This window comes from Scleropages formosus, chromosome 23, assembly GCF_900964775.1.
Source record: "Scleropages formosus chromosome 23, fSclFor1.1, whole genome shotgun sequence".
Taxonomy (NCBI): domain Eukaryota; kingdom Metazoa; phylum Chordata; class Actinopteri; order Osteoglossiformes; family Osteoglossidae; genus Scleropages; species Scleropages formosus.
Window position 1 is genome coordinate 13,879,895 of NC_041828.1, and position 17,068 is coordinate 13,896,962.

General features: G+C 38.1%; 2 protein-coding genes across 4 annotated transcripts; one reads left to right on the top strand and one right to left on the bottom strand.

The window, feature by feature from the left end:
- Window positions 1–821: 821 nt before the first annotated feature.
- Window positions 822–13,085, top strand: LOC108922052 (probable acyl-CoA dehydrogenase 6). Of its 2 annotated transcripts, XM_029248236.1 has the most exons (11): window positions 1,287–1,462; window positions 1,667–1,780; window positions 1,895–2,045; window positions 5,267–5,387; window positions 8,976–9,105; window positions 9,283–9,389; window positions 10,254–10,421; window positions 10,625–10,798; window positions 11,504–11,665; window positions 11,757–11,907; window positions 12,577–13,085. In XM_029248236.1, exons 4-11 carry the CDS (start codon window positions 5,318–5,320, stop codon window positions 12,665–12,667), a joined length of 1,053 nt encoding a protein of 350 aa, XP_029104069.1. In that variant the 5' UTR covers window positions 1,287–1,462; window positions 1,667–1,780; window positions 1,895–2,045; window positions 5,267–5,317; the 3' UTR covers window positions 12,668–13,085. The 2 variants fall into 2 exon arrangements, with proteins under 2 accessions (XP_018587424.1, XP_029104069.1); XM_018731908.2 differs by lacking the exons at window positions 1,287–1,462; window positions 1,667–1,780; window positions 1,895–2,045 and adding an exon at window positions 822–1,073.
- On the bottom strand, window positions 12,874–16,855 carry bet1 (Bet1 golgi vesicular membrane trafficking protein). Of its 2 annotated transcripts, none has more exons than XM_018731911.2 (4): window positions 16,696–16,855; window positions 14,767–14,876; window positions 14,303–14,359; window positions 12,874–13,847 (listed from the first exon to the last, which is right to left on the bottom strand). In XM_018731911.2, exons 1-4 carry the CDS (start codon window positions 16,712–16,714, stop codon window positions 13,692–13,694), a joined length of 342 nt encoding a protein of 113 aa, XP_018587427.1. In that variant the 5' UTR covers window positions 16,715–16,855; the 3' UTR covers window positions 12,874–13,691. The 2 variants fall into 2 exon arrangements, with proteins under 2 accessions (XP_018587427.1, XP_029104070.1); XM_029248237.1 differs by lacking the exon at window positions 16,696–16,855 and adding an exon at window positions 16,415–16,642.
- Window positions 16,856–17,068: the final 213 nt, after the last annotated feature.

Below are 17,068 nucleotides of genomic sequence, written 5' to 3' on the forward strand. Positions count from 1 at the left end.
TGCCTTATTTAAATGCACAGATTCTCCTGAATACATAAACAGCGTTAGATGGGATTTTAGGATTTTTTTGAATAGATAAATGCCACCATTATTTAGCCTACTCTACTTAGTAAAACTACTTAAATTATTTCATTAGTATCGCTGTGTTAAATTGCAATGGCCTTAAATATTTGTAAATAATTACATTACTCTTCTGTAAATTGGGTGTGATGTTGGCATATCAGTACCTTCAATAAGCTGTAACTGCTTTCTATTTTTTGAAAGACACAACTGTGCAAATATTTGAGTATTAATCATTTTTAGTCCATTCATAGCTGACCAAGGGGACTAAGATAATGAACTTTAGTATTATTTTACAAATTTATTATAAAGCAGGGTATTCTTCCTATATCAGGTCAGCTAAGCCCCTCGATCAACTGTTTTAAAATGTACTCATGCACTAATTCAATTTAAGGTAATAAATTATGTAATTACCCCAAATTTTTTAAAGATAACTTAAACAAACTTGGTAAACAACTTTCTTTATTTATGTAATTGCATAACACGGACTTTACCTGCCTGGGAAAACAATGAGAATCATTCACTGAATGTGATCATTAACTTTATATATTTGCTCAGTTGGCAAAAAGAGGCAAATTTTAGGGAGTACTATAAGTTTTTTTCTTGGGCAACATTTCAACAATAAACGGCTCCCTTTTCTTTTCTATTTAACAACATTATCAGAAATTTTTGTTCAGTCTTACACTGAGTTTGCCGTTCTCACTAGACTGTACGCACCCACGTGCTGTGGTTTTGCACTTAGGCGCATGCGTAGTACTTCACGTGACGCACTATTAAGCGCATGCGCACGACACAGCAAGTGGGAAGTAAACATGTCTCTACGCCAAGGACTCCGCGCTTTCGGCTGCCGCGTTCGTGGTCACCTGTATGGAGTTCCTGTCGCGCGCAGCGTCAGGAGCTTCTCCGAAAAAGTAACTGCAGAAAGTAAAGCAGACAGATCAGGTGCCGAGTCCACAGTGGATCACTTGATTTACACTCGGGAACATTTTGCACTGAAGGAATCGCTACACAAGGTATATTAAATATAATATTAATAAATTTAATAAAATCAAATTTATTTATTTTTATTAAAAAATTAAATTAAATTAAATTAAATATAATATTTTCCAAATGTTTTTTTAACAGCCTGCACGAGAGTGTGGTCACGCTCATGCTTTTCCCGCCGCGAGGCGCGAGGGCAGCGACATGCAGCTGGCCACGTGCCGGAACCTCCGTAGTTACGAGTCACAACTACGATTTAATAATCCTCACACGGAGAATTATGACACCACCGCCTACACGTCACTTTTTCTGGTCAAAATACAGTGTTTTACGGTAGTGGTTGCGTTGGGCACGATGTCTATCTCCTTTTTTTCAGTTTTCCTACAGTCCTTCAGGTCAGTGAAGAGTGAGGTTTCCTCAGGTTTGTCACCATCAACTGTCGCCACACACGAACGATCGCTTCAAGTTCAAATCAAGATGGGTTTTTATTAAGTGTGAGCTTTTTGGTTCAGGTCACCTGCAAATAAGTGTAAGACTACTGCTTGAAAGCATGTGAATCACTGGTGTCCCTTAGTTTTACCACAAAATGGTCATTTATTGGGAATCAGTCTTTCTCATCTGACAGGTGTGTAATGACCAGTTCCATATGTTGCTTTGGAGGAGTAGAAGGATGGATGTAGTGAAGGTGCACAAATATAACTATAAGTGAAGCCCAAGTTGCTTTGGTTAAACCAAGTAGGTAAGTAGAATCATGTGTGCAAATCATAATTTGTTCATTTTAAAAGTTTACGATTTAAGGTTCAGATTTTGAGTTTATCAATATTTTATACAAGAATAGTGACCATCCTTGTAGGGTTCGCATACTTTGAAGCAGCGCTGTGTGTTGCGCGAGTGGCTGCGGTTGGGTTCTCGTCTTCACTGGCCCACCCGGAGCAGCACGAGACCTGGATCTTCCACTCATCTACCGGTTGTACCCAACCCTACGCAAGTATTGGACCAGACATGTAAGCTGGAAGCATATTAGTTTATGACTTGTGTATTGTAGGATTTTTAGGTGCCGAAACAGTATTTACTCAAAGTCGTAGAACATTTAACGATTCAAATGTCAACGTTTCTTTGCAGCTCATCTTCTGTCATTATCCGCTCGTCTTAAAAGGTCACCGAAACACCACCATTTTTTTCCCCCCGTCCATAATGAAGTCTAGTTAAAGGTCTCGCAGCAAGGCGTTGCCTTCTGTCTCTTTTTTTTTGTCCATTAACCGAATGAAAAGCAGACAAGTAACAACTGTTAATTGAATAAGTGACGAACATAACAGGAAAACACTGAGATCACACATTCCCCTCAGCTCATTCAGATTTATCATGACATTATGTACTAGTCTGTAAAATTTAGTTATACTCGCATGTCATTTTTTGTTTGAAAGTTAATTGCATTATAGCCGATTTCCTCACTTATAATGCTCATGTCTGAAAAAGTCCAATTATATCCAGTGTATCGTCACAAATACAAGTTGTTTTCCAGCTCTGAAGTGTAATTAGGCCTTGCTGTGCCCAGCAGTGATCTGTGTTTTATTTTATTCCTTAAGGTTATTAGAAGTTCATTATTTCTTCACTGTGTATATTTTGTCTTTAGAAATAAATCCAGTGTTAATTGAATGCAATGCCCTGAGGAGGAGGCTGATGGTTAAAAATGGTCTGTTGTTGTGTGCAGTGAGATTCAAGTTGATAAAGCGCAGTCTTGCTTTAGATGCACTTGCGGTTTAACTTTATAAAGTTGAAAGGAGAGTCAAAGTTCTGAAATGATCTTCTAAGTATGGCTTTAGAAAATCGTCACTGAGTGGAAGACTCCCATTAAACAAAGGTATAGCGTACCATCACGGTTCTCTGAATGTCTGCTGGCTAAAAGTTTTGCTGACTTACCAGTGTATCTTTTGAGTAAAAGTTTTAATAAGCCATAAATCCGTGAAAGCAGGGCTCTGTGTAGGGAGTTGTGGTTGTGGGTTGAAATTCCCCTCGTGGCTCCTGGGCTGTGCAGTCAAATGAGTTTCTTCCCGTGTTTGTGTGCTTTTCTTCCAGGCACTCTGGTTTCCTCTTGTAGTCCAAAATTGTGTTTCCGGTGAACTCGTGTTGCTGAATTACTTTGTGTGTTTGTGTATGGAAGTGGATCAAAAAGGGCATTTTCTAACTCACACCCTGTGCTTCTACGATAGGTTCTGGAGCACTGTATCCCTGAACTGGACCAGCAGTTATGGATAAATGTATGGACGGTTGGATATAACATGATCATGACATTTTTTTTTTTTTTTTTTAAATTCACGTGTGGCTTAACAGTAGCAGGTGGCATAGTGGTTAGAGTTGCCATGTTGTCCTCAAAGTACCCAATTTCAGGTCTCGCCTCCTTCCTTTGTACCATTCAGTAAGGTGCTTACCATGAACTGATACGGTAAAAATGACCTAGCTATGTAAATGGGTAAATCATTGTAGTAAATTAACAAGTAGCGAGTATCTTAACATTGAACGTTGCTTTGGAGAAGCTAAACCGATATACAGAGGCTTTTAAAATTGACCCACTCAGTGTACGTACTCTGATATAGCCAAATAAAGTATACATGCACATGTCTTGTCCCGTTATAAATATATATATATATATTTAAAATTGACCCACTCAGTGTACGTACTCTGATATAGCCAAATAAAGTATACATGCACATGTCTTGTCCCGTTATAAATATATATATATATATATATATTTTTTTTTTTTTTTCCTCTTCTCAAAAGCTTGTCTTTAGTTCCTCATTCATGTGGTTGCTTTAATCGTTAATCCTTGTTTCTCTGTAGGCACAGAATTTTTCGACTTTGACCCCATTGCCTGGAAACTTTTTATATTGTTCATGTGCACTGGAGACGTAGATATCAAAGTGTGTTTGTGTTGGCATCTGGGCTGCTCCCTTCAATGTGTTTGGAAAGAATTGCTGTGCTGGGTTTTCAGTGGTTGGTTTTTTTTTTTTCTTTTTTTACTTTTGAAATAACATTTAAAGTTTATACTGGATGTACAAGTTGTTTCAGTGTTTTATCATGCACTCGCACTCGGTAGATCTTCAAATCAGTAAGTTCAAATAGAAAGATAAATAAGGAGAATTTGGACTTTTATGATAAGAGCTTTTTTTTTTTTTTGGAGCTGGAGGTCTCAGTGGTTGCAAGGCATATTTAACTACATTTTGCATGGTTTTTCTGTTCAGAATAATTGTTTTATTATGGCTATTAATTTGAACGTACTCTTTAATATGACTCTGACTGTGGTGGATAGCCAGTGCCACTATTGTAAAACGTCTGTTGATCTAATGGCCATTTATTGTCACAGCACATGAAACCTTGTTTTTCCGCATATTTGCTACAGAAAAGAATGCCAAAAGAAGTGAAGTAAATGAGAGCAGACCTTTAGAGTACAGCAATAATCTTTTTAAATGCCATGTAAGTGGCTGATTTATGCCTGGTGTTAAAGTCTGATGGATGGTCTGCTTGAGATATAAACAAATTCATCTGGGGATTCTTTGGTCTTAGGTATGTAGCAGAGGCAATCATTTATTTTTATACTTCTCCTTTTGACCTGTCAAAGATCATTTCAAAATGGAGTTGATTTGATGTGAAGAATGACCCTTGAATTTAAAGAATCCTGTCGTGTGTAGCTGCCGGTATGACTCAATTAAGTAGTCTTTTCTAGAGGAAAAGGTCTTAATTTAGTTTTGGGCGATTGCTGGATGTAAACCTCAGAGTCTTGTCTCTCTTCCTTTGGAGTTTATTCTTTAAAAGTAGCTTTTTGCTTCATTTTAGGTTGATGTTATGGAAATGAGTGCATTTTTGTATAAATATCATAACTCATTGGGAAAATTGATGCACAGTTCAGTACAAAGGAATTCATCACCCACAGCTAACTTATTGAAGTTGTGTTTATTGTATTAGTGTAAATGAGAATTCTGTGCATACACTTGATCTTTGAGTCCTCTCAGAGTCCTGGTTCCACATGAACCATTATATAGCATGTTATGAAGGAGGAGCAGGGGTGTACGGTGCATTAATAGATTCTCAGCAGCTTCTTTCGGTGACACATGGCAAACAGGGAGCTGTCACTCTTCCTAACATGCTACACCCAGGAGATGTGTTGTCTAAAAACTTCTGATGTGCAGGGCCTCTGTGAAGGTTTTCTCCCCATGTGCCTGTGTTGCAGATCATTGAGAAGGAGATAAACCCATTTGTTGACAAGTGGGAGGAAGAATGCATGTTCCCAGCCCACAGGGTGTTCAAGATCCTCGGAAGTGCTGGCTTTCTCGGAGTTAACAAGCCTATAGGTAACCCTCATACTGTTCCTGCATAGGCTGCTTTTGGAAATTATTCCTTGATAAATACAGAAAAATTAGTGATATTAAAGAATAAATAGAAATTTATATTAGTGGTATAAACTTCATCTCATTTGAATGTTTATCCATCGGTCGTGGGGTTAAACATAGGTCTTGCCTCTTTTCATTGATTGTTTTTTTTTCATAGATTATGTTGTCTTTATCTGGGGATGCGGTGGCGCAGTGGGTTGAACCACGGTCCTGCTCTCCGGTAGGTCTGGGGTTCGAGTCCCGCTTGGGGTGCCTTGCGATGGACTGGCGTCCCGTCCTGGGTGTGTCCCCTCCCCCTCTGGCCTTACACCCTGTGTTACCGGGTAGGCTCCGGTTCCCCGTGACCCCATATGGGACAAGCGGTTCTGAAAATGTGTTGTCTTTATGTGCTTAATGTGTTACATTTCATATTTCTATTTTCAGGTGTTTTTTAAATGATTTATCAGATGCAGACATGCAGCAACATTAAATACTAAGCGCTGCGAGTAGGCACACTATAGATTCACAATAATGATCAGTGAGCGTACTGGAGAGAACTAATCCGTTAAAATTCATGCTCTTTTATTTAAGGTGATAGTCGGGTAAAATGTCAGAGAATTCCTGTTAAAACAGTTCCTATTTCGAGAGTTGTCTTCACAAAGTAATGAAGTATCACAAGTAATTTTTATGTCTCTTTTTTTTTTTTTCTTTTTTTTAGACATTGACATTTTTGTTCGAAATAGAGTGGGAAATATAATCTTCCTTACAATGAAGTGATTGTTTTTTTTAAAATTTTTTATGTTCTGCTCCATAAGAAATTGCTTAATGAATGTGTTGGTTACACAAGAGCGCATTAAAATGTGCTGACTGCAGGAGATGTACATTAGCTTGGAGGATTACAGGGAGACAACAATTGACTGTCCTACATATAACATAACGGTGTGGTTCGCGGAGCCCTTCAGATGATTTGTGTAATGTGTAGTTCAGATGCCTGTCTAATTGCATTTCATATAACAAATGCTAGATGGGGTTGAACTGGGGGGGTTTTATGCAGTTTTTCACAGGGAAATTTGAGTAAATATTGTTTGGGAGGATTTATTAAAACAGTGGTTTTCCTTAGAGAGACTGTAACATGACAATGTCACTGTTAATCCAGGGTTTGCCTTTCAGCGGATCGATCACAAAATGAACAATCTTTCATGGAATCCATCAGTCCTCTTCAATGTGGTGAAATGATCTCCGTCTCTCAGTCAGAACTGCTGAATCCCTCTTAGTTTTCAAGAAAGGTCTCAAAACATTTCTTTAAGGCTCGGTTCTCTCCAGATCTGCCCTCTATATCATAAATTTGCATTACGTTATCTATCACTTTTCTATGAATTCTGTTCGCTGCCACTGATTTCATGTTAACAAGGTTTTTTTTTTTTTTTTTTTTTTTTTTTTTGAAGCTACCAGTAGCGTCAAACTGAGCAGTAATGGATTTTTTTTCCCCCCCTGACAGATTAATCGTAATCTCAGACTAAATATCTCTGCAAATGGGATGTGTGCTTTAAAAACCCATTTTTTGCTTAGATTAAGGGTCTGGAAAAGCCATCCCTTAGAGCACAGAATGGCACACCATGGGTATACATTTTTTCGAATCATTGGTTCATTCTAAAAATGTAATAACCTTTTAATTAAAGAAGTCTTTACAGCACATCAATGCATAAATTCTTGGTCAAACTGGTTTTAAAGTAGCTAGCAATAAAAACCATATGCAAAATGGTCATTTTCATCCAGACCATTAAGGATAGGGTCAGATCAAATTGTTTGATCCACAGTTTTTTGAAGTGTACAGGTTTCTCATAATTTATCCAGGATTTATATACTGTTCCTCAATAATTCCATGGAGGGACTGGTCAAAATTTCTCCATAAGTTTTTAGTGCAAAGTTGAGTAAATGGCATTTGACACAAACAGAGGGATTAACTTACACAACAATGGAGCTTAATTGTTTGGATGAGTTGCATTTTAACTCAGAACGTTTGTACGGCCGAGTCCACAAAGTCACCTTTGCATTATCTGTGCAGCTGTTTTCATAAGCATCAGGAATGTGCTGGCGCCCAGCCGCCTGCCCTCCCTCTTGCCCTGATGCCTCCAACACTACACGAGCACTCTCTCTGTTTCCTCTACTTTGACCTTCGAGTTTCCGAAGCCCTTCTTGTCGGTTTCCGCATATGACAAACTACGACTCCCATGCATTTACTTTCTATTGACAGATGCCGATGACTGAAAGAAGGTTCCTAGTTTCTTTCCTAGTATAGTTGTTTTAATTCCGTACATGTATTTCATATTACATTTCTTCAGATCATTGGTAAAACTACCGTTGGTCATTGGTTTGCATCAGATTACATGAGCATATCAGATAGAAAGAGCCAAAGTAGTCTAGAGGTGGTTCAGAAATGCACAAATTTTCCACAGTTTGTTCTGTAATTTTGTATTCCCCGGGTTTTTTTTATTTCTGAACGTGAAAGATAGCGATACAGAGAACTTAAACAGGATAGGGTCTCTGAGAGAAGTTGCATTTAAAAAGTGTTATTAATATAATTCCAGATTTTAGTGTCACTGGAATCCCCACACATTTCATGCTGCAATGGTGCCTTTGAAAAAGTGACAAAAGAGAACACTTCATTAAAAGGCACTACGTGGCAATTACTGCCAGATTACCTCTGCTGTGGGTTCGATGAAGTATAAAGCTCCATTAATGCGTGATTTTCCTTGAAGCGATGTTTTTAAAATGACTTAAAATCTTCATGGAAATTATCATTCTTTTTAGTTATATTCTGAAAAATATTATGTTTATGAATGCTTGTTATAGTGTTTCCTCATTGTTTTCGTCATTAATGCTGTGTGCATTAATTTTAATGGGTGCAAGGCACGTTTTCCTCAGAGTTTGGTGATTTCTGTGAACTGATGAATATAAAGTGCTGCTCATCCTGGCTGTACAAGATATTTTTGAACACTTATCCCTGTAAAAACCATAATTCTTATTAAGTTGGCTTTAATTTTTAATGTTCCAGCTTGCATAGGCAAAGTTAAAATGAGTGCTGAGATTAACAGAATTAGAAAGTGGACCCCACATGAACCAAGATTTCCAAACTATCTTCCCCAACCAAAGTTACAACATTACTTTTCAAGAGAGCAGGTGTCACTTTTGTTATATCTGACACTTTTCCTCAAAGTAACTTACGTTAGGTTTGTATACAAAGCTGCTTACAATAATTTATCCATTTATATAGAATGGTAATTTCTGCTGAAGTAAAATTCAGGGTTGGGGTACTGGAGCAGGAGATGGGGATTCAGACCTGGACTTTTTAGATTGCTAGGCAATGGCTGCAACCATTATGCCACCTGCTGCCCCAGTGTCTGTAATACATCCTACCTCTAACTGGGCAACAATAGTGATTCCCAAAAATAGGAACTTATTCCAGAGTATTAATTTTGTGTTGCAAATTACATTGCTTGCTAAAAGGATTAAAAAAAAAATTTAAATGTGCAATTTGCATGGATAACAGCATTGTGTCTTTTTATTCAGAATATGGAGGCCTGGGACTGGATTTCAGCTACAGCCTGGCTGTGGCGGAGGAGCTGGGAAACATCCGCTGTGGAGGGATCCCCATGGCTATTGGGGTGCAGTCAGACATGGCAACACCAGCTCTGACCAGGTACTTCACCCATGCCCACCCTTGGGAAGCCTAGAGAGAGGCGGGCAAGTTGATCACTGCCAAAGGCAAATGAGTTAATCTTAATCTCCATCAACAACATGGAGTTTTGCGTTTGTATCAGTTAGGTGTTTTTGTATGTAATGTTTCATTATGTCTGCGTTTGATGTAATGTTGTAGGTTTGGTTCCGATGAGCTGAAGAAGGAGTTTCTGCAGCCCACAATCTCAGGCGACAAAGTAGCCTGTCTCGGCGTGAGCGAAGTTGGAGCCGGCTCTGATGTTGCAAGTGGGTTTGAGTCAGGATGCTTCAGCTGTTTAAATGCTGAGTAATAACTCAGTTTTTGAAAAAATCAATATTACCTTGCTGTGAAGAAGCACCCGTTCATTTTAATGTACAATAACTTTGCACAATAACATGTTGAAGAGAAAGGAATGGGATTATAAACCATGCAGTAGGAAATATTTGGGAGACCACAGTGGAGCTAGTGAAGCAGATGGTTTGTTCAGCTTGGACATGTTTCAGCAGGGTAATAATAGCACGCGTATACAGTAAATAAGAAGCGATGTGTATGCAGTGGTTAGTCAGAAGGTACCTTAAAAATCTGGTCAAATGGAAATTGTTGCGGATTATTATTGACTTTCCTTCGTGCACTGTGTAGACCATATTACAGGTCATCGAGGCATTGTTCTGGGACCAACAGCTGAGAGCAACCATAACGGTACCAATATAATGCAAATAATATGAGGGTTATAAGTACAAAAGTAACGACCAAAATAGTAGAACAACAAGGGACGTTGGTTGAAAAGTAGAAAGTTGTAAAAAAAAAAAAGACACAAAATATCGACAAACCGGTTTGGCATTTGCTTGATTGTGCCCTCCCATATTTTTTCTATCCCACCACGTATAGTTGTTTCCTGCACCCAAGCACATTGTTTATTTTTGATCCTTGAGTTGAGCACTGTTGTTAATACTTCTGTTATTATGGCAATATTTAGGGCTCAACTTTTTTGGTATATAGTAGATTTTGTTCCCCAATATTTTTTATGTTTGTCGTGGTGAATGTCTTCATTTTTTCTTTGTAGAATAAAGTAAAGACCTCTAAGTGTAACCATGGGGAAATAATCCACTTTTTTCTTGTTTGTTCTCCAGGCATTAAGACAAAAGCAGTCCGAAACGGGGATGATCTCATTATTAACGGTGGGAAGATGTGGACCACAAATGGTACACAAGCGGACTGGATGTGTCTCCTGGCCAACACCAGTGAAGGACCACCACACAGGAATAAGTCCCTCATCTGCTTGCCAATGAAACTGCCTGGTAGGACAAGAACAGCCCTAAAGCCATGTCTGCATTGTGTGACTCATGTATGAATTAATAAATGTGAAGTAAACCTGTTTTACTGAAAGTATTTGTAGCAGCTGATAAAAAAGGTTGTACTCTGTGATTATTATTATTAACAATGGTAATTCATGCAACGTAAGAGCTGAGTTAATAGCCAAACATTTATTCGTTTACCAAAGGAATTCATATTGCCCGAAAAATTGATAAGATTGGAATGAGGTCATCAGACACAGCGGAGATATTCTTTGAGGACGTGCGCGTGCCCTACAAGAACATCATTGGACAGGAAGGCATGGGATTCATGTATCAGATGCTGCAGTTCCAGGAGGAGCGCCTCTGGGGGGTGGCCAATTGTGAGTAGATCCAGCTCCCCAAAAAAAACAGCAAGACCAACAGAATCATGTAGTCTTGGATCAGGTTCGTTCTGGTTCTGTGTGATTTATTGTTATCGCAGAAGTACTTTGGGGATAGTTAAAAGGACTGGAGCTGAGAAGAATTCCGAGGATATTTGGGAAGCTTTTGACGTCAGTAAGGGTAAGTAAGGGATTTTTAAGGAACAGATAGACGATCTGAAAGGCCAAAGAAAGAATCTTTTCATATTTTAGGTAATTTAGTTTGCATTTGAAAGTGGAGCTGATACCTTGCTTCACTGAGTCATCTTTTCATGGTACATTAAAAGAGTATGTACTTCTTACATTAAAGGAAATTATTTTTGAATCTAATAGTCTAAGCCACACTCTATCATTGTTCACATCTTGAACCAAGAAGAGTGAAATATACTTTCATAAAAAGCTGATATGTTTTTTTTACATCAGAATGGTGCATAGCAAGAATACTGTAAAAGCTCCTTCAGTGCCATTGCTGTTACATACACTATTAAAAAGCAGATAGATTAATATTGTATGGCTTCCGAACCACAATGCCTGCTGTCAGTTCTCAGCCAAAGGAGAATCTTTTAAGATGTTTAACTCTCTGGTTCTACATATTCTGGTTCTTCTCACCCAACAAGTTTGTCAGAATGATGTGTTGAAGAATATTATTTGTTTGTATTTCTTAAGGTCTGACGATGATGGAGAACGTTATCCAGGAAACCATAGATTACACCCGGCAACGCAAGATCTTCCAGCAGCCGATCCTTCACCACCAAGCAGTCCACTTCCGCTTGGCAGAGCTCCAGACGGAAGTCGAGCTGCTCCGCTCCCTGTTGTATTGCACCACAGGTTAGCCAGTCAAGCCCAACATAGGATGCACCACCACAATGGTGTGGCAACCATTGTCCACCATACTTTTGTTCTTCCCATTCATCCCCAGCCATGTATATCAGAGGCAATGATGTGACCAAGCAGGCCTCCATGGCGAAACTGAAGGCAGGCCGCCTGGCACGGGAGGTGCCGGACAGTTGCCTGCAGTTCTGGGGTGGCATGGGGTTCTGCAGTGATGTTATGGTCAGCAGGTTCTACAGGTCAGTGCATCTGCTCCTCTGCTTCCGCATGAGTTTTAGAGATGGCTGCTTTGGCATGTGGTCAAGTGGCTATATGGGCTTTGCAAGACAGAGGATGCCAGCTGAAAAACTGGGGGGGCACCTCCTGTATTACCATTGAGTAGCTCATTGAACCCGAGTAACTGCAATGAAATATCAGCTGTGTAAAAATCATTAATGTAAAAAGAAAAAAAAAGTGACAAGATGAATCTGTCCTTTCCTGCAGCAATGTGTGACAGATTTCACAGTATTTCAGCAAAACATTATGTAGCACTTTTATTTTACATGACTTAGTTTTACACTTGTAGTTATTTTCATTGCCAGATGTTTACGTGACCTACGTTTGCTTTGTGGGACTGAGACCTGCAGTTTCATAGTGTCATTTCTTACAACTTTGTTATCAGTTAGACAAGTACTGACTGTATAACAAGGAGACAATTGACTTTTTTCTAAACTATTAATATAAGAATATAGAAATAATGATTAATAGTCAGAGGAAAGAATATTGCAGTGTCAAGTCCTTTTACAAAAATAACTGCATTGTTACACAGTATTAATTTTTCAGTGGGTGGTGAGATAGGTGAAAGTACATTTGTAAAGTGGTTCTATGCTTTCACAAAACTAACTTTGTTTTATTACTCATTTAATTAGGGATTTCAGAGTACTGTCCATTGGAGCAGGAGCTGATGAAGTCATGCTGTCCATCATTTGCAAGTACATGAACACACTACCTAAGAAATGATGGATTTCTTGATGAGAAATAACAGCGAGCCCAAAGAGCTTTGAGATTTCAGCTCACTATAAGTGCATTAATCAATTTGCACTGCATTGTTAAGATATTTAGCCATATAAGACAGTATAACTTCACTTATGTTAACTGAGTTTTAGATTAGTGTATTTGTAATAGAATTGAAATTAAACATGTGATATAAAATGCTTTATGAAATGATATATCCTACTGAAATCCAATGAACCATGCCTTTATACTGTATAATATATATAAAAAAATCTGGTCACCTAATGAAATTTTGAAAAATCTGCTCAAAATGTATCATGGAATAATGATATAATTACATCTTGTATATATCTGCAATGTTAGAGATACATTTTATTAATTTGACAGACATCTTCACCACTGTAATAAAGTGAAACTGATGGGTCAGGGTGTCACATTTAAAAACTATCGGATTTAGTCGAGCCAAGTCTTCCACATGCAACATATCTCAGCTGCAGTTCAGTAATGGTGCTGCAACAAAAAGGGGGGCATGCCTATGTCTTCAGCAATAAAACTGATGTACAATATGTATGAAATCATAAATTCTCTCCATATAATTAAACCGATCAACTACATGAGTATACACATGTAAAACAAGGAGGTTCAAATATGTTTTCATGTATCTTAGCCCCTTCTACTTTTCTCATTTTGCTTACAGATGAAAATTTGAAAATGTTGGATTTGAATGGATGTAGTCCAACTTAGGTAGTTAAATCACAGATTCAGGTACTGACATTGCTTCTATCTTACAAGATCTTTTTTCCAGTCTTAAAAGGTCCAGAACAAACTGACACTTTCACATTAAAAAAATTATCTATGGCAGTATCTATACTGGCTGGCTGGCTGCCAAGCATCCATATTGCACATTACCATTTAAACAAATGGGCAGCACATTTGTTTTGAGATTCACGCCCATCCTTTAATACAGCTCTGGGAGTGGGGAACGCTGCCTTTCTGGTCCGGGGGCGGGGGGAGGTACGTTCCCACTTCATCACCTCAGCTTGATCACCCAGTAGAGGACGAAGAAGACAAAGAGCGCAAACAAGAGCACGTAGCAGAAGATCTTTGTCTGGCTGCCCCTGGAGAGTGCTTTCAGCCTTCCCATGGTGGCCCCCAGCAGGCCGCCAGTTGAGTCGAAGTCCGAGTCCTGTGAGGAACGCCGGAAGAGGCCATTGTGACTGATGGAGTGCATTAGTGAACCGGCGGCTATTGAGGCCGGCAGTGTCCTCAAGCCCTGTACAAATAACACTGCTCTTCTGACTCCTTGCAGCTATGATGGATCATGTATAAATCATTTAGGTTGCATCTAAGATTTTGTACATAACTTCAAAAGACACTAAATTACATAACTAGTCATTTGTAGAACTAAACGGGTCACTGTTCAATACATAAAGAATGAACATCTAGACAATGCTAATGCCATATAATTTATGTATCAGCAGTTTAAATTTGAAAGTATTTTATTAAACATTTATATAATATTCACAATAAAAAATATTTCAATGAAAGGGCTTAGTCATGACATTTACAGTTTTTAGTATGTATTATTGAAACTGTAAAATAAACTTCCTACAGACAAGACCGGACAAGAAGAAATCTTACCATTTCTTGCAACATTTTATTTTGAAATTTTACTTCGGTTCCAATATCAATTGAAAGCTGAAAAAACAAAGCAGGGAATTACAGTACATAGCAAATGATTTTCAAACAATATCATACCATATTTCCACCAAACAAAGCTGATATTTTTAAAAAATACAACATTGCAGAGCTATATATCTTCACTGACAGTTTAACAAACAAATTTCTCTTTTCAATCCACTAGTGGGGCAGCTGGTAGCATAGAGGTTAGAGCCACTACCTTTGGATCCAAAGACTGCATGTTCAAATCCCACCTAAAGCTGTTGCACCCTTGAGCAAAGTACTTACTGTAAAATTGCTCCAGTAAAATTACCCAGCTGTTCAAATGAGCAAATAACTGTAAGTAGCTTAACCTTGTAAGTTGCTTTGGAGAAAAGCATCAGTTGAATAAATGTAAGGCAAAGGAAATAATTTTTTGTACTTACATGTTTTAGAGCTTTAACTTTTGCCCTTAAACCTTCCTGTAAATGTTCATTGTCCTCTTCATATACACTATACCCACTTGCAACATAATTTCCTGGCGGAGCTCCATCACCTAGAGACGGACACAAGAAAATACATTTCAGTCAGTTATTCCCCCACAAAAAAAAAAAAAAAAAAAAAAAAAAAAAACACAAAATGGGCCCTCATCTAACAAAAATGACTGTAGGACTGTTGGTAATTTTTTTTTGTCTGTGAAGTCACTTTACCACTGAGGTCACAATCAATAAAACCTAACAATACAAAAACCCCTCCAATTATTAAATCTTGTCTACAGTTATAATAAACAAAAATACTTTGCAAGACTAATATTTTAAAATACATTTTTTTTCTAAGACCTATTCAATGCTGACTGATTCATTTCTTAAACATGCAGTGCTGGTCACCCTGTTACTGATCTCAGAAACAAGTACCAGATATGAGCTGTAAACACTGGAAGCGAATTGAATGAAATGGTCCTGCTCTCCTACTCTGGATGTGTTTTACTACCAACTATCAAGTGGGCAGGTAAACAAATCAAGTCTGCCCCAAAAACTGAAATCACAATTAAAAACAAACAAATGAGATGGAAAATGTTCTTTGAAGATTTGCAACCTGATTGCAACAGGATGAACCAATGTCCACATGCAATAATAAAACCATGCAGGTCACCAAAGCTGACTTTTTGCGCATGTCTGTGCATACACTGGAGAGGAACTAATCATTTGAACTACTTAATCTATTTGTCTTCTTAAATGCATGAAAGGTTTTGCGTATCCATGCAAATTTAAAAAGAGAATAATGTGTGATGTGATTTTCAGGCACCTTAAGGCATTATTAGAACATAAGATTTACAGTGTAGTAACTAATTTAATGAAAATTAAATGGAGACGAGTTATAATTAATTGAGAACTTTTTCAAAATTACCAATTAAAATTATTGTGGAACTGCTCACCATAACAGTACATCGGAGAAGTTACACAGATGGTCCTAAGCAAAGTAAATTTTCTGTGCGTACCTGGCTACCCAGCTGGCAGCGCATAAAAATAAAACAATTTTTAATTCAGCCACATATCAGCGATATTGTTGTAAATCCAACAATTCAGAGAAACAGATGATAATGAGATAAAACACATAAGCGGCCAATTTTATATTTTACCATTAGCTACTGATGTGGCTTGTTTTACATAAGATACTGTACAGTTACTGTAATAACTTGGGTTATGGTTAGCGGCATCTCCTTGTAATCTAGAGGATCCCACACCCTCAGTCAAGGTGTTTAGTATAAAGTGATACCACAAGAATACACTGATGTACAAATCAAATGGGTGACTCAGTGTAGAGCTGATCACCAAAGTCTCCTTAGACAAAGAAGTATTGGCTAAACAAGGCTAAGGGTTTGGGGTTAGGAGTAAGGTTAGGGGTTAAAGGTTATGTCAGGTCAGCACAGGTCACGTCACTCCATGGCTCCCCTACATGACGACCTTAAAGGCACTCAATACAAAACCAGATTAAAGAGTGAAGTTGAAATTAATTAAACGTTTTAACAAAGACACGTCTTAAAGCCCTACTCATAACACAATTTTATCAATTTATTTGTCTGAAAAGACTCACCCTCACTGACTGAGGGCCTCAGCATCACTCAGGACTACTACGTGATGATGAGGTGGCTTTTCTGTTTAAGGCTTGGGAACTTCAAAAAAGGCAAACCCTGCAGCACTGGAAATCTATAACATAACCCATATATTGTCATTTATACTATAGCCCTACAGACATGCGTCTTCAAATTCAGTCGATGTTGTGTTACAGCATAACGTAAACACAAGCACAGCTCCACCTGAGTGAGAACTACGAAACACCACACAGTTGAGCATAATAATACATTTCTTACTCACCCAAACCTGAGCGCCTCATTTTTATAGATTAAACTTTAGTAAAAATGTACGGACAACGGTGATATGTGACGTGATAGTTTGTATTTTCAGACTTTACTTGTTATGCTAAGCTAATGCGTTTAAACTGAAACGCCACGACATCATATGGGTGCCGGTAGGGCAAGTTTTCCCATCGCGTTGGATCATGGGTAATGCAGTTAATACGTCTGATGTGGGATTTTGAAGAAAAATCTTGTGGCGTATAAAACAATTATATCATAAATATTTTGCTGGAAAAGTGTTAAACTATACAATTCAGATCCTTCCTTGACATGTATAAAAAATTAATGTTGAGAATACCTTATAGCAACGGAAAAGTTGAAATAAATAAAAT

What these genes read in the sequence shown, in the direction of transcription:
- LOC108922052 (XM_018731908.2), top strand. Translation starts at nt 873, where the DNA reads ATGTCTCTACGCCAAGGACTCCGCGCTTTCGGCTGCCGCGTTCGTGGT. An exon ending in GCAACACCAGCTCTGACCAG is followed by an intron (nt 9,106 to 9,282) that starts GTACTTCACCCA and finishes GTAATGTTGTAG; the next exon opens with GTTTGGTTCCGATGAGCTGA. An exon ending in CCTCTGGGGGGTGGCCAATT is followed by an intron (nt 10,799 to 11,503) that starts GTGAGTAGATCC and finishes GTATTTCTTAAG; the next exon opens with GTCTGACGATGATGGAGAAC.
- bet1 (XM_029248237.1), bottom strand. Translation starts at nt 16,439, where the DNA reads ATGCTGAGGCCCTCAGTCAGTGAGG. An exon ending in GAGGCCCTCAGTCAGTGAGG is followed by an intron (nt 14,877 to 16,414) that starts GTGAGTCTTTTC and finishes GTCCGTCTCTAG; the next exon opens with GTGATGGAGCTCCGCCAGGA. An exon ending in ATAAAATGTTGCAAGAAATG is followed by an intron (nt 13,848 to 14,302) that starts GTAAGATTTCTT and finishes CGTTCCTCACAG; the next exon opens with GACTCGGACTTCGACTCAAC.